A 16,990-nucleotide genomic window follows, 5' to 3' on the forward strand; every position below is an offset into this window, starting at 1 on the left:
TGTAAACATTTACATTCTGGTGAGCGTTTAAAATGTAAGCAGTACAATAATTAACTCTGTAAAAAAAAAAAAAAAGAAAAGAAGGGGGGGGGGGCATTTAAAGATAGATTATAGTCCACACCTCCTCTGGTCTGACACATTGGTCCCTGTCATATGACTTCCATTTCCTGGTACAGCGGCTCAGCTTCATCTCAAACGCCGCTGAGTGAGCGTCTCTGTCCGGCTTTCTCTTCTCCTCTCCGGTGTCTGGCATACTCAAAAACTACCAGTCGATCATGTCCCGATATGCTGCATTTGTGTTATTCCTCGCACTCGGAATTGGTACGTATAACTGGATTGAATAATATTTAAATCAATGCAGAAAGAAAGACCAAAAAAAAATGCGATTCTGCGAAGTGACGTGATTAAACTTCTGGGGCCTGGTGCTGCTGAGCTCAGGCTTTATGAAGATGTGAGAAGATATTTGAATATATTTGAATATATTTGGTGCTTTTGCCACTTTTTAAATTACAGACACATATATGTTCCCTTCTTGGGGTGAATTAACTGTACAGGCCTTGAAAAAACGAAACCATAATCAGCTGTTCACTCGAGGAGTCGTGATGTTTTGCTAATGTGGCTAGCTTGCTTGCTAATTGTTACCTACGTCAACAACACCACTGAAACGCAGCTAAACCGCCGTGTGAAGCTTAAAACACGGCATTCGTTCACATACTCGACGTTTAAATGTTAATGCAAACGCACAGCAGCTAAACTACATCTTGGAAATAACTGTTAAACTAGCAAAATGTTTGTAGCTGTACTGATATCATAGCCGTATATGATATGATGTGTTGACCAGGCAACGGTAGCTAACTTTGCGTTAGCTTACTGTTTGGATAATTTGAAAGCTAAAGTTTGATTAAATGATGAAACATAAGCTTGTGTGAGCGATGTCTGCAGATAAAGACACACACACACAGCAAGGTTACCAAGTATAAAGGGCGTTTAAAGCCCTGCAGGTACAACATAAGTTGCATCAACGTTGTGTTAGCTGGCTAAAATAGTTAGCAACTTTTGGAGGTTTACAGTAAGTTGGCACGTGACCGTACAGCTACAGCAAGTTACCGTTAAACTACCGTTACGTGATGTGCCGTTAAGCTAAAGTCATGTGATGCTCCGTTAAACTACCGTTACGTTATGTACCTTAAACTAAAGTCGTGTGATGTACCTTAGAGTCATGTGATGTAAGTTACCGTTAAACTAACGCTATGTCATGTATCGTTCATAATGATGATGATGATGATGATGATAATAATTATAATAATAATAATAATAATGATAATAATTTATTTAAAGGCCCCTTTCATGACACTCAAGGTCACCTTATATCATATAAGATCAATAATTCAATAAGCAGTAATAAGACATCAGTACAATCATCAGTGAAACATGCAATAAACAACAGCTCAGTAATGAGTCAAGATTGACATTTAGTAAAAACTAAGATGTTGATGTAATTAGAGTGAGTAAGCTAGTTTAAAAAGATGGGTTTTAAGAACAGTTTTGAATTCCTTTATGCAGATGTGAGGTGGGAGGGTGGTCCAAAGTTTCGGTGCAGTACAGGAAAAGGCCCTGGCACCCATTGTGCTGAGGTCGATGGCTGGTAGTGCCAGTAGACCTGCTGATGAAGATCTGCAGGCAGCGAGAGGGAGTGTATGTCTGAAGGATCCATCACTTTAAACAAGATCAATTTCATTTCACATAAACGTTTCAAATGAGGAATCCGCTGTAATTTCTTCCGGTAATACAGTGCTTGAACTGCTGTGAGAGTCAGTTTAAAGGAACAGTCAAGTGCCCAAATGAACACTGAAATAGTTTTTTTTCTTTCTGTAATCATTCCTCCTGACCATACTGACCATACTGACCCTTCATAATGCATTTACATTATAAGTGATTGGGACCAAAATCCACAAACCTTCTGTGCCAAAATGTAAGTAACTAAGTACATTTATTCAAGTACTGTACTTACATATAAGGATGTAAAAGGAAAATATGTTGTCAATGGAGGATGTGGTGGTTGTTTTGGTGACACCAAATGACTTTGTCCTGCCAATCTTAACAGCTGGATTAGCATGTATATTAGTTATTGAAACATTTTTGTTTTCTCAGCTAGCCTGTGCAAAACAAATCTGGCGCTTGTCTGGTGACAGACTGGCCCTTTGATCTTCTAGCAGAAGTGGCGTAGGCAGTAACGAAATCTGAACACCCTGGAGACGCATGATAGACACAGGTGTGATGTGTCTAGGCTGTCCACTTGTGTTCGGATCACAGAAACACATTTTAAAACCAAGTGTAAACAGCCTCTATGAATTCTTGACAACTCCACCAAATAGTGATTTTTTTCCCTCTAAACTTCTCACATGGTTTCATTTCAGTAAATGATACAATTATTTCACCAAAAATCAAAGATGAGAGAAAAAGTCCTAAAACTCAAAACAGATTTGTGTATCAGAACTTAGTTTTTTCTTCTTTCCTCTCCCACTAATCATCTCACGATCCCTCAGATTTATCTGGTGACCTTCTGGAGGGGCCCAACCTCTAGGTTGGGAACCACTGGACTAAACTAAATAGTTTATATACTATATAAAGTAGTTGAAACTAGCTCCACCTCCAGCAGCTACAACACTAACAGTAATATTAAGCTAATGATGTCATATATGGGACCAAACCACTACTTTTAAGTAGGATTGTTCATGCTGGACTTCTACTTGTAATGGAGTATTTTTTATGTTGCTGTATTGGTAGTTTTACTTAAGTAAATGATCTGAGTACTTTGTCCACCACTGTTAAAAAATGTATCTGAAGCTAATATGATGCTTCATATGCAGACTGCTGAAGCCTCATATAAGCATCAGATCAACTCTTAAATGCACAAAATGACTGTGCATCACTTACACTGAAAGCACATTTGAAGGGGATCTTTTTATTTCCGGTATGAACAGGAGGAATAATTACAGCGAGTGTTCGTATGGACACCTGACTGTTGTTTTAAGACACACTTGAAAAACTTCGAACCTACGCTGAAAGTTAATCTCCACTGCTGACAAATACAGCGTTAAACCAAAATATGTGACTCATCGTTCTGTGACCTAATTAGGAATTTCAACAATGTTTCCACTGCAAATGTTCTTACCAAACTTTATCTCGGACTGTGTTTACATTTTTGGTCTTACCAAAAAAAAAGTGTCCCCATGGTATGTAGATAGTCACACATTTTGATTTCAGTTTACAGAAACTTAACCAGTGTACTAGATACTGACAGGTGGGGTGATAGCGCTCGACAGACCTGTACAGGTTGTGGTAACGTTGAGACTCTAAATCTGGCTCTCTAATAAAAAGAAAGTATTTTTACAGCCAGGGTCATCTGAATGAGTTTGAGTTCATGTTGTGTGCTTCATAAGCTTATGTGACCTGCGGATTGCAGCAGGCAGCTGTTGAGTTGATGACAGCGCAGATTGTCAAAATGATAGTTAATCCAAGTGGACCTTGGCCTGTCTTCTGTTAAACTGTATGCAGTTTCTTAGCACCAGTGGAAATGTGTATAACTCTGTTGCAAGTATGACAGAAATCTATATTGTACAGTGCACTGTCCTTTAAAAATATTAGTAATAATACTTGTGTTTTCTTGTTGTCCACTACGTTGTACCGACTTTGTATTTGAAAACATGTTAGTTCTTAGTCTCTCATATTGGAACAGATGGACTTCACATGAAGTGTCCACGACTTTAACACTTGTTTCAACTATATTTTTAGTGAAAAGACAGTAACCTGTTAAATTCCAGCTGGACTGATTTCTCTATATAATAATTCAGAATAAATTCAGTAACTTCTTTTCTTTTCAGAAATCCATGTGTCGCATGGTATCGAGGTGTCGGTCAATGACAAAGACGGCAAGTTATGCCTGTATGCAAATCTAATGGTCAACTTCTCAGTCTCATATGAAGTCGCCGACAATAAGGTGAGTGTCTGCTCTTAATTACACAATCTTCTACTTTGACTGACCGTGTTTGTGTTAGTATATATACTATATATCAGGGTACACAGTAGACTTGTGAGCGTGCTTTGCTAATGCGGCATAGCAGCGCTGCAGTTTCCAGAAACCCTCAGTGGCTCGATAATCAGACAAGTCTTGTGGAAAGAAAATGTCACCATGAAAAGGGGGAAACGAGGGGAGTCACTACCAAGCAGAAATATTCTCTCTACTCAGCATTTCAGTTTGTGAGTTGTCCACGTGCATATCCTGTAATTGTTATGTTCTGTCTTTTCACTAGTGAGTATTTGGGCCACATAGAGCTCACAGAAATTTACGTAATCTTAAAAAAAATTCTTATCTGTCTTTATTACTTTTTCCTACTGGAATAGATTTATCATATTAGCTGTCTAACAGATTCTGGCCAATGTCATCTTAACATGGGAAATACTTTAGGTGATGAAAACATTTGTTGTTTGTTGTTTAAAATTAATGTTTTTCAGAGCTAAACATTTGTCAGATCTCATATTTTTGTCATGCACATCAGATAAACAAAAAAGGGACGACAGCTTTTTGTAAACTGCTCCTTAACTGTACTTTGTATTTTTGTATATATTAAAACTGTGATCAGTAAACCTTTTCTGTGTCTGTCTTAAACTCTGCTTAGGAACATTTTTTCTTTAGATGTGTCAAGCTTGTTTTTACAAAATCTACTGTATAAACTCTCATTTCAGAATGAAACAGTTGAGATTGAACTTCCTAGTGACGCCAAAACCGCTGGAAGTGCTTGTGATGCCACAAGCTCAACACTGAAGCTCAATTTTGGAGAAGGACACTCCTGGAGCATGAACTTCGCCGTGAAAGAAAATACATACCAGGCGGACTCCATCACGTTTTCCTACAATCTCAGCGACTCAACCGTCTTCCCCAATTCTGTGTTAAACGGTAACTTCTGCATCTCACAATGCAAACAAAAGTGTGGACAAAAGGTCTCTTACTAAATGCTGATGTTGGTTTTTTTTTTAATTTCTGTTTTGTTTCTTTAGAAACCGCATCAGTGACCATGAAGCCTCATATTACAGACGTAGGCTTGGACACCTGCTACTCTTGCAAGAGTAAAGACATGATCCAGTCCGACTCTGTCAATCAGACTCTATGGAACGTGCTCATACAGGCTTTTGTCAGTAACGGCAGCAAGAGTGACAACCGTAAGTACAGATGAAGCTTCACATCTCATCCTGGCTCTAATGATCGTCTCCCGTCTCTATTTATGACCTCGTCTCTCTTTTTTTTTTTCTCCTCGTCACAGTCACCACTTGTGCCGCTGATGTGCCCGCGACCACTGTTGCCCCCACTGCTGCTCCCACCCCCACCACCACTCCTACCACTACCACAGCGGTTCCTGTCACAAACTCGACTTCCCCTGCTCCTCCTCCTACGACCACCCCGACCCCCACCCTCCCATCACCCACCACTGGGAAGTACAGCATCAAGCCAGATGAGAACAGCACAGCCTGCCTGTTGGCCGACTTCGGCCTGCGGATTGGTTTCAAGCAAGGAGACGTATGTTTATAAACACAATTAATCCCTTTGTTTTCCAGATGTTATACACACAGATGACCTTTGTAGCTGTTGCTGATTTGGTTCCGTTCTCTTCCATCTGGTGTAGAAATATCAGGAGATGAACTTGGATCCTAATGGGACCGTCGCCTCTGGATCATGTGGAGTCAACAGCAGTGAGCTGGTGTTGGTGTCCAACTCAATGACCATCATGTTCACCTTTGCCAATGTAAGTTCTCAACAGCATGTTAGTTGTATCTGTTTAATACGCAGGCCTGGTGACATTTAAGATTGTGTTTTAATTGTTTTCTGATTCTTTTTCAATAATCTGAAAGGCTGCCCAATTTCTCAGAACCAGAGAACAAGAACTGCCTTCTTTCACTTTTGTAACATTGCCAAAATACGCCACATTTTATCCAACTCAGACGTTGAAATCCTTGTAAATGCATTTATAAAATCCAGAATCGACTACTGTAATGCACTTTCCTCTGGCTTACACAGTATGACTGCAACTAAAGGTCTCCATTTGGTCCAAAACGCAGCCGCCAGAGTCATCACAAGATCTAAGTCGGATCATATAACACCATTACTGATATTTTGTCTTTGCATTAGCTACCAATTCAAGCGAGAGCTGAAAATCCTCCATCTTACTCATAAGGCCTTAAACGGCTCCTTCGTGTATCTGCAGCCTTATTACCCCGTATACTCCATCACATCCTGGTTTACCTAACTGTTCGTCCATTTAACAAAAATGTTTTGGTGGTAGAGCCTTTGCCCACCGATCTCCCATTCTTTGGAATAAACTTGCGCTGCATATTGAGGAGGAAGTTCTGTTGAGATTTTCAGATCCAGGCTGAAAACATCTGTGGCCTCTCGTTAATTTAACCAGCTGGGAAATCAAATCACTGTTTGACAAGTAGTTACCTTAATTATGTTCTGGTTTGATCTCTATTTTTAGATCCCTAACCTCAGTCCTGTTGTCATATTAACGTTATTACGTGTGTGTGTGTGTGTGTGTGTGTGTGTGTGTGTGTGTGTGTGTGTGTGTGTGTGTGTGTGTGTGTGTGTGTGTGTGTACTGTACACTGGGTGTTATTCAACGCCAAAACTCAGGAACAGAAGGGGAGATTGTGACCTTATTTCACATTTGACTGGATACTGAATTGGTGACACTAATCTTGGTTCTCACCTTGAAACTGTGGTGATTGTTTAGATCTTCGGTGCTGTCGGGTTGAAGATGTGTGTGAAACATCCACGTTTTAGTATTTGTAGCTTCTTTGCAGCAACATCCATATCTGAGGCTTTGTCTACTGTCATGACTACAACTTTGTGTTCTATCAGAATCAGCTTTATTGGCCAAATGTGAACACATACAAGAAAAATACACTTAATACCTTTTATTAAATTCCTTCAAGTCTTCAGTACAAATATTATACAAGTCTGGACAGACATGGATGTAAACTTGACTGGTTGGCGGAAGCTACAACCGTGAGGCAGTATTTCTAGTTTTAACTTGTAAAGTGTTGAGAGAATTTTTGGGTGATGAGCATTTTAAATAAACTCAAGTCGTAGTTTACAAGTTGTTGTGAAACTGTTTAGCTGGAAGGTTATTGTCTCAAGAAATATTGAGATTTTTAATCCTGTTTAGGTGTTCATTTTCATCTGAAATACAAATATTTGAGCAATTTTTAAACATCAAATCCTAATTTCTGGGATTTTGTTTTGTGTTTTTTCAAAAGAAGCTCAGCTGCACCACCGTCTTTGTTATCTTTTCGTATCTCTGGTTGGTAATCACTGAATTAGATGGATTTAAAAAAAACAGGCTGAAACTTTTCTAACATTATATAAGTTCACAGAATTAGACAGAATGCAACGAAATGTGACCTATACTGACTGTATCATTCATCACCGAGGACTGAGAAAGGAAATGTTTGTATCCCGGATGCCTTTGGTAGTAACAAGGGCTGCTAAACATTTGCAAAATGTTATATATTCAAAATAAATTCCCTTTGATGTATATTTTTCATATCTGAACTTGTATTTTTCTTCTTACAGGACACAAAGAAATTCCGCCTACATGCTCTGAACGTCACCGCAAAACCAAGCTCCGGTAATTAAAAGTTTCATGTCTACCCAACATGCACCAGGCAGCAGACCCAGACGTTGTCTTTACATCCGTATGTTTCTTTCAAGGCGTAGTGTTTTCTGAGGTGAACAGCAACCTGAGTCTGTGGGAGGCCGCCGTCGGCAGCTCCTACATGTGTAATAAGGAGCAGAACTACACCATCACCAACCTGCTCACCATCTTCACCTTCGACCTGCAAGTTCAACCCTTTGGAGTGAAGAAGGGTGTTTTCAGTACAGGTAGGTTATTCCTTTATGTCTCTTTTCCTTCACTGCTGGCCGGGGCTTGAACAGACTGAGTGAGAGTTTGGAAAATGTGCCAATGACTCTAAAGGTTGAAATGAGGAAGAGGATTTTTGTTGTGTTTGAAGGCTCATATTGTTAGTCTGAAGCAACACAAGGACAGAGTGTCATTTGAAAACATTTAAGATAGCATTTCAGATTTTCTGTTTAACAGCATAAACAAGCAGACTTTAATAAATATTTACTTGTTAAAAGTGCAGTTTTGCACTAGTTAAGAAGTTAAGAATTCTTTTTTTTTTTTTTGGTTTAATTAAAGATGTTCCATTCAGGACTTAATTAATAGCAGAACATAATAAGTGTGAATATTTAATCTAAGCCATAACTTAACTCTTGTGTGTATTTTGAGGTAAGTATTATTTGTTTTCAAGTGAATTTATATTGACATAAAACAGTTAAACACAGTTTAAGCTCTCTTGCAGCAGGACATCATTAATACAACATTATGTTTATTAAGTAAGATGTGCAGCTGAAACAGTTTCTGAAACATTTTGTATCCTTTCAAACAAACCTATAGTAAAATATAGTATACCTATAGTAAAATACCTGGTTTTATTTTTTAATAAAAGATGATATAATTAACCATTTAATTTAATTAATTTTGCACTGCACAATAAAATGTACAGTTTTGGATCGGTACCCCTGACATACTTTGTTTGGGGCTAAAAAAATAAATCACAGACAGCCGACGTCATGACTGGTGGTTAATTAGTTTTACTTCGTATTAAACTATCAACCAAGAGAAATAGTTTAAATACATTTTAAATGAATGATTCTCAACCTGTTTGGCTTGTGAACCCTTAAATTGAAGCAACATCTACTCATGATTACTCATCAGAAGTAATTTGAAGAATTTTTAGAGGCTTGAGGAGGTGAAAGTTTCCAGTATTTCACAAGGAAAAGAAGCAAAAATTAGAGAAAAAATTAAAAACAGACACAGTTTGGTGTCAGAATTTGTTTGACCCCCAAATCCTACAAAAACCATTTCAAACCAAGTCCATCCCGAACTAAAGTCCATCTTCCTGATCACTCGAAAGACGTCCTCCTGCAGAATCTCTTCATTCGTATTAAGTTCATCTACCATCATCTGTCATATCAAAGATGTTCATTCAAATGAAAAAAGGTGCCGTACGACAGTTTTAAAGTGGTGACGGGAAGTGTTTGTACGTTGTCGCACAGCTCAACTCTGCTGTGCTGCTGCTTCACTCTTTGTCTCTCAGGATGTGTTTTGTTAATCCACCTGTTGACTGACTCTCTTTTTATCTGCAGCCCATGAATGTTCATTGGATGACACCAGCATCTTAATCCCAATCATTGTTGGCGCTGCTCTGGCTGGCTTGATTCTCATTGTAGTGATCGCTTACGTGATTGGTCGAAGAAAGACTTATGTTGGATATCAGACCCTTTAAATCCAGTCTGCAATCATGAAATATCACGGGGTTCCCAAGCCTGGTCCTTGGGGTTCATGTGCAATCAACTTAATTGGCAAATAACTTAAAATTCAAGAGCTTAAATCTAAACTTGAGACGTAGTTTCATAAAGAAAAATTGATTTTATTATCTGCTGGTATTAAAAGTTATTGGTCATCTTGAGACATGAAATGCACATCAAGCATTTTTGAATCAGCTAAAGGGTCTTTAATGATGAGATAAATGTAAAATCAATATCAAGATCTGAGGCTTGGTGTTCTCAAGGACCAAACTTGTTCACACCCCATGTTTGTGTTTGTTTTTTGTTGTTTTCTGGATGTCTTGTCTTTTCCTTTTTTTGTTGTTTTTGTTAATGGAGCAAGTGCAAGATCCATACAAACCCCCTTTTTTAAATGTAAGAAATCACAATGTAAAATGACTTTTTATTGAATGAGACTTCATACTCTTGTCAGTATGTTCAGTATACAGTACATAGTTATTTTAAGGCGTACATATCTCCAGCACTAGATATGTTGTAATTTCAGGAACCTGCATTTGCTCTGCAGACATTCCTTTTTGTTTTTGCTTTTGTCATTATTTAATCTTTGTGCACATTTTTAGTTTTTACTTCCTTTATGGTTTGGCTTTTCATCCCTGCAATTATTTGCATTATCAGCACTTAAGAATAACAATTATATCCACAGCATTTCAGCTGAAAATCCTTCAGAAACATAAGGAAGATAGTCGAGCAGCTTTCTTTTCTTTGCTCCTAGAATCATTAACAAGGATGAAGGTCTACTCCATTTGGAAAGTTGTCAAAGGAAAATGTGCTTTAGCCCATGTTTGCCCCTGTAGAGCAGGAGAAATATTTGAATCAATGTCCTGATCATGTGGCTCCAATTATGTTAAGAATGTGAAATCAAAATGTGTGTTTGTTTTGAACGTTGACAGACCTTTTTTTTTTTTTCTCCACAGAAGACATTTTGATATATGTCGAGCAGTAAAAGCCCAGGTGGGAGTAATAACATTAACGATGTAACCGATGCTGTCATTGTTAGTGTTATTAATTACACCTGTGCTTCTCATGTTATGTCAAAATGTCTGCTGTTTTAAAAGGTCTCTTACACTTGCACAAGTTCAAGTCAGAGAATAAACCTGAAAAGAAAAGTCATACATAATACATTTTGGCATTAGGTTTAGAAAAGGGACAGTACTATTGTGTAGATATTCACTCTCAGCGCAGATCATTCTGAGAGGAGGATATTTACATGTAAATGCACTAAGGCGCTCTTTAAATTTTTTGCATATTTGTGTTTGAAACTGTGTCACGTTATTTCACCTGTGTATAGGCCTGGGCTTGGCCTGAGCTCTGAAAGATGCAGTTGGATCAGAGGGTGTTAAAGCTCCTGATAATCAAATCAGTTTATGTGTTTCTCCTCATGACTGAACAATTGAAGTTCAGCTAACCTGCTTCGTCAGGACCATGTGTGGGTGTTGAAGTGATCAGATTTGACTGGCAGAGGCCCGGCAACATAAACGAACAACCCCAGACTGATTCAGGTATTAGAAAATCCTTTTTTGGTGCAGAGAAGTACACCAAACCAGCGAGAAGAGCACAAACGAAACGGCACAAATTAAAATCTGTCAGGTTAAATAGACAAAACTGGGTTTTTTTTGTTGTTGTTTTTTTTGTAATGTAGGAGAACATCACTCATACTGAAGGGGCTTTCACATCTGTTTGGTTCAGATTAAATTAATTCTGGTGAAACCAGTTAAATCAAACTCCAACCGCACTGAGATTGTCTGAAAAGCGTACTCTGTTGGTCAGTTGGTCTGTTTGAGGTGCAAACAGACCAACTGCAAGATTTTGTGATTATATGAGATTTTAGCATAAAATCAAAAGTTACTATTAAATCAATCTGCTGATCATGAACTGTTAAGAAAGCGATCTCCCAATCTATTTATGCAATGTGATAACCATGGTAACACTGATGCACCTCAGTACAGGAGTGTGGAGATTTTCTCTGATACATGAAAGAGTTAAACCAAAGTATTACCAGAGGCGTGATGAGCTCTCCTCCCATAATATTAAAGGACAAAATGCCTTTTTTTTTTTTTGTCCTGTTTCTGTTCACCAGTATTTACCATGTGACATATGAGGCCTATTTGCAGTCCAGACTAATGATGCTCATAATCAGGTTGTTTTGTGACACCAGAGAACATAAATGAATGAAACGATGATGATGATGCAGGACCACAGTTATACATGAGTCGCCTATGAGTCCGTATGACTTCATGGTTACAGCTCTTTTGAAATAAGCCAGTGAGAACACAAACCAGACCAGAGCTTAAAGGCTTTTATTTTATTTTTCTTCTGGTCTTTGATCCAAATAAACCCAAACCACTGATGTGAAAGCACCCAAAGATCTTTAAGTCAGGGAGTCGGTGCAGGTTGCGGTGAAGCAGCATCCGGGATGGAGGCAAGCCCAAGAATGTGTATTTTTGTAACGATAGTAAGCCGATGTGACACATTAGTTGCTGTGTATTGTTGCTTAATTCTAGCAGAGTGTTATTTACTGTTTGCTTTGTTCCAACTGGAGCAACGCAGTCGGTTATATGAGACTCGCTCAAATTATTTGCATTTTTAAGTTGCTCAGAAAACTTTGCTTCCCCAGGACATTGTATATGTGTATGAATAATAGCTCTTAAATCAAATGCAGGCTTGTGGTCGTTGCTGTCTTGTTTATTTCAGCTTTGTAAAAACTTGAGTTGCCTTAATTATAAAGATGGTTTTGCAGCACTAGTATAAATAGTAATGTTAGACATTTTTCTCAAGGTTCACCTGTCTTCTCCTCAATAAATCATCCAGTAGGTTTATCATCATGATAATAGTGCCTTTAATTAAAAAAAAAATCAGTTTTGTACATTCAGTAACTCATTAATACTGTTGAGCTATTGTTCTGGTAACTTGCTAAGCTTCAGATCATTATTTAATTCCCCTTCAGTTGTGGAGAACATTGCACATGTTCAGCAAAGGGAATTTGTGCTGCAGGATCATCTTCTTCCAGATCAATTCATGTGTGTTATGTGGATACAAAATGACTGCTGATTTCATCTCCATTATTATCGTATTATCGCTGTTAGTTATAATAAATTGGATTTCAAATTGTGTGTCAGACTGACGTGGAGCTTTTTTAGCATTTTGACATTCATGAAATAAAATAAAAATGCGTTGTTGTCCTGGATGTTTGAGTAAATGTTTATTCATTTGTAAAACTGCTGTTCATGCACCAAATACTTAGTTAGCGGGGCTACTTCTCTTCTCCTGCTGTCCATGCATTAATCATCCTTTTTTTTTTTTTTTAAACTCCTGTTCAACCTATAAGACATTCACCTCTCTGCTCTCTTCACTCTCGTCTAGCTGAGGAATGCCAGGGTGATGCGGAGAGCTTCCTTGTTCCCATAGCTGTCGGAGTGGCCCTGCTTGTTCTCATTCTTGTCGTTCTGCTGGCCTATTTCATCGGAAGAAAGAGAAACATGGCCAGCGGCTATGAGTCTTTCTAGTTAAACCTGCCTCATTTAGATGTTAGTCAGTCAATCGCTGCTTGTTTGCTTCTCTGCATTTTGCCTGATTATGAAAAATTACCAGTGTGGTGTTGCATTAATGTTTCCATGTAGTGTTCAGTGCTGCCTGACAGAGATTTTGGGAAATAGTTATTCACTTTATTGCCAAGTTAGTTGAGAATATTGATACCACTCTCATGTCTGTATGGTAAATATGAAGCAACCGCTTAGCTTAGCACAAAGACTGGAGACAGGGGGAAACAGTTAGCCTCGCTCTGTTCAAAGATTAAAAGCTAAAAGCTCTCTAATTAACATGTAAAATCTTGTTAAATCTGCACTAAAACAAAATGTAAAAACAACATGTTGTGGGTTTACAGGAGGTGATTCGTGGGACTATTTCTTGTCTGGGTGCAGTGACCCCAGCACTGTCATTCATTACTTCCTATATACACTAAAGTGTTTTATTCTGTAGTGAGCTGTGAGTTGAGATTTCAGACACTAAATCATCATTTTTGCACCATCGTTGACAGGTGTAGGGTGGCACAATGAGAATTTTAGCATCTAGGAAATGCGACACTTTACACTTGGAATTGATAGAAAAGTGTACATGCTATGGACAAACTTTTTCATCCCATTTTTGTCATTTTTGAGTACACTATATACAGCATACATTTGCACACTCCATTAACTCACTCAAATGAAATGTTTAAGGGTAAATATTGTGCACTATTAAGCAAATAGGGAGTGAATTCGGTCACAGCCCAGAAAGAGTCAGTCAGTTAGGCGCATAACCCCGCCAATAAACCCACATCTTGTTGTTTTTGCACTCTGTTTGTACAGATTAAATAAATATGATATAACTTAACTAATTAATGAGCCCTAAAAGTGCTGGTGGGTAGATTTTGTTTTATCTTCGGACTGAGCCCGGCTAGCTGTTTGCCATCGTTTCCAGTCTTTAGGCTAAGCTAAGCTAACTGTATATTTAACTTGATATCTATCCTGTCATCTGACCCCAGAACACCTGAAAGCAAATAAGTGTACAATATTTCCCAAAAGGTTATTCCTTAAAGATTTTTTCTGATCATTCTGCCTGAAATTAATGTTCATACATAGAATAACGAGAGAAATTTCCACTTGAGTGATTTCCTTCTTGTGCCTTTAAAAACATTTAATGACGCTTTCTTCTACATAATTTTGATTCTCTTTGTGGAAATGTCATTTTCTAGGTTTCTTTTCATGCTACTTTTGCTTCATCTCGAACCCTTTAAGGACTTTAAATTCCTCAATCCTCCTCCTCCTCCTCGTCGTAGTGTTTTCTGCTGTCTAATCCACTAACCTGCTGTCTCTCTGTCTGTGTGTCTTCCTGTCTGTCAGCTGAGGAATGCTTCCTGGACTCTGATTTGAGCTTTTTGGTGCCCATTGCAGTGGGCGTGGCGCTCAGCTTCCTAATCATCCTTGTGCTTATCTCTTACCTCATTGGTCGGAGGAAGAGTCGCACTGGCTACCAGTCTGTATAATCCAACCCGGCTGCTTCTGCCTCTCACCTTCCCAACCCTCACAACTCTTGACAAAAAAAAACTAAACACACTCCTCCCGTAACGCCATCCCTTCCCCTTCTGTTTCCTGTGAGGCAGTGTCTCCCTGAAAATAACCTTTATAGCTTATTTCTCGTACAGTTTAAAATTGATCCCGGCAAACCACCCTCTCAATGGTTTTTCTTTGTTTTTTGCTTCGATGCCAATGACTGAATCCAGTACCAAAACATTTATGATCGATATTGCATCGTTTGATTATAGATTGCATGTTTTAAAAATCGAATTTATGGCTGTGAGTAGCCGTCCACCATTACCTCCTCTCCTCCCCAGAGAGCCTCCCTCCCTCCTCTCCCACCGCAAGAGGTTTTTTCCTCTCAGTTTCTGTGCTGTACAATAGTATATGTGTAAATTAATCTCTTGTATAGAATGAATGACGTTGATTTTTGATGACTTGAATGTACGAGCAAGCTAATAGATCCACTGTTGTCATTCATACCCCCACAAACCACTGTTTTTTGCTTGTTTTTGTTTGGTTTTTGCACTTTTTTGTTTCTTTAACCAACACTTAACATTGAAATTAACACCTAAATTAAAATCTGCTGCACATTTAGACACTTAGTTGTAGCTTGATGAAAGGGACACTAACTTATGAAGACACTTTACCAGCACTGGGACCAGTTTTGTTTTGTTTTTTTGGAAATGTGTGACATTAGACGTTTATATTTCTGTTGCTCACGTTAGGAGGATGGAAAATTTGTTTTTCTTTAATTGTACATTTAGCTTTAAAAGATTAACATGTGAGTATTTGACAAGTTAATTATATTGTTGTCCTCTTGTAATTCTCTGTTATTACTGTGACAGATGCATATTTTTGGCATTTGGGAGTCTCAATCCTGGTTTAAGTAAACACTACGTTGGTCTCCAGGATCAAATTTAGTTGAATGTACATAAATCTGACAACTGAACATTGGTTTGATTAAGATCCACACACCACCCACTATGTGATAGTTCAGAAATATCAACAGCTTGAGCAGATAGATGACAGTATGAAGGCCATGAGTAATATTTCCCCTCCCTGGTCTTATTTCACACCATTTTATAGATGTCATCCTCAGTTCTGTACGTTTGATCATTCCCCCCCTGACAGTTTGTGCCTTTCTGTTGTGCACCTCTTGAGTTGCTTGCTTGAAGCTTGTCTCCATCTGATGAAGAATGTGATGTGATGAGCTTGTTTAACACAAGTGGGGAACAAATTAAATAAAGTTTCGTTCTTGTTTTGTATCACTGTCGTTCTTTCTTTTTTTTGAGCAGTTTGTGTCCTGCTTTTATCGAGCCGCAGAGCGTCAAGTCTTGTGACTGGACTGAGTTCAAAGGTTAACTGCTGCTACTGCTCGAACTGTCCGTTCAACTTTGATCAATGATGTGCTTTTTATAGCCTGTAATGGTACACAGAAGCATGACTCTCACCCCGGCTATAACTGGCATGTGTGCAGATATGCAAGTTGACCCTGAGGTCACGACAGATCATGTCGGCTTAACCTATTACTGAGACAAATTTAAAACCAAACATTTTACCTTTACTTCACTTCCTCGCTGTTTCTGGTCCCACAACTGCACTACTGATGGGTAAAAATAATAATTACAGAATCAAGCAATTCTCTATAATATATACATGTTTTAGGTGCTAAAAGTAAAGTGAGGATGTTCTCATGAATAATGTCATGAATAGTGTTTATCAGTTAACTTCATACAAAGTGCAGAAAACAGAAGAAACCCAAATCAAATCAATATTTGTTGTGACCAAGTTTTGCATCAGTTCTTCTCAGTACACCTGCAAAGCATCTTGGAGAAGTTGTTTCAGTTCTTTTGTGTATTTAGGTGTCTCAGCTGCTCCTGTCTCTTCATGCTATCCCAGACTGACTCGATGATGTTAAGATAAGGACTTTGTGGGGTCAAACCATCTGTTGCTGTTTCTCTTATCGATGAAGGTAGTTCTTAATGACTTTAGCTGTATGTTTGGGGTCGTTGGCATGCCAAAGAATACATTTGGGATCAATCAGATGCCTCTTTGGTGGTATTGCATTATGGATAAGAATCCAAAATCTTAAGAGCCTAAAACTTTTGCACAATACTGTATATGTTTGTCATTTCTTCATTAAAGCCAAATATGTTGAAAAGCATTGAAGTGGTAACCCTACCTTTTGCAAGAACTGAGCTTGCACATCTCATAAAAGTTACAAAATCTAAAAATGTCCATAAAGCATCATTATTACGCCAAATAAAGACATATTTCATGTTTTATAAACTATGTGGGCCATGTATATAGAGATATATATTGCTTTAGTTCACTAATCTCCAATATGTTATCCTAATAAAGTAATAATTTTAGGGCGGTTGGGTTGCGGGAGAGCTGTCTGTAAAACCTTTAAACCTCTTACAAATATTCTCTTACAGAAATATTTATTTAACCATGTTTTACAGCTGTTC

General features: G+C 38.2%; 1 protein-coding gene across 4 annotated transcripts; it reads left to right on the top strand.

The window, feature by feature from the left end:
- Positions 1-142: 142 nt before the first annotated feature.
- lamp2 (lysosomal-associated membrane protein 2) lies at positions 143-15,784 on the top strand. 4 transcript variants are annotated; one of them, XM_042418127.1, is made up of 10 exons: positions 143-321; positions 3,885-4,000; positions 4,747-4,957; positions 5,059-5,220; positions 5,322-5,575; positions 5,682-5,801; positions 7,627-7,681; positions 7,765-7,935; positions 12,826-12,989; positions 14,343-14,431. In XM_042418127.1, exons 1-9 carry the CDS (start codon positions 276-278, stop codon positions 12,966-12,968), a joined length of 1,278 nt encoding a protein of 425 aa, XP_042274061.1. In that variant the 5' UTR covers positions 143-275; the 3' UTR covers positions 12,969-12,989; positions 14,343-14,431. The 4 variants fall into 4 exon arrangements, with proteins under 4 accessions (XP_042274061.1, XP_042274062.1, XP_042274060.1 ...); XM_042418128.1 differs by lacking the exons at positions 12,826-12,989; positions 14,343-14,431 and adding an exon at positions 9,265-12,649; XM_042418126.1 differs by lacking the exon at positions 12,826-12,989 and having other exon boundaries at positions 144-321; positions 14,343-15,784.
- The last annotated feature ends 1,206 nt before the right edge of the window (positions 15,785-16,990 follow it).

Source organism: Thunnus maccoyii, chromosome 8, assembly GCF_910596095.1.
Source record: "Thunnus maccoyii chromosome 8, fThuMac1.1, whole genome shotgun sequence".
In the NCBI taxonomy this organism is placed as follows: Eukaryota; Metazoa; Chordata; class Actinopteri; order Scombriformes; family Scombridae; genus Thunnus; species Thunnus maccoyii.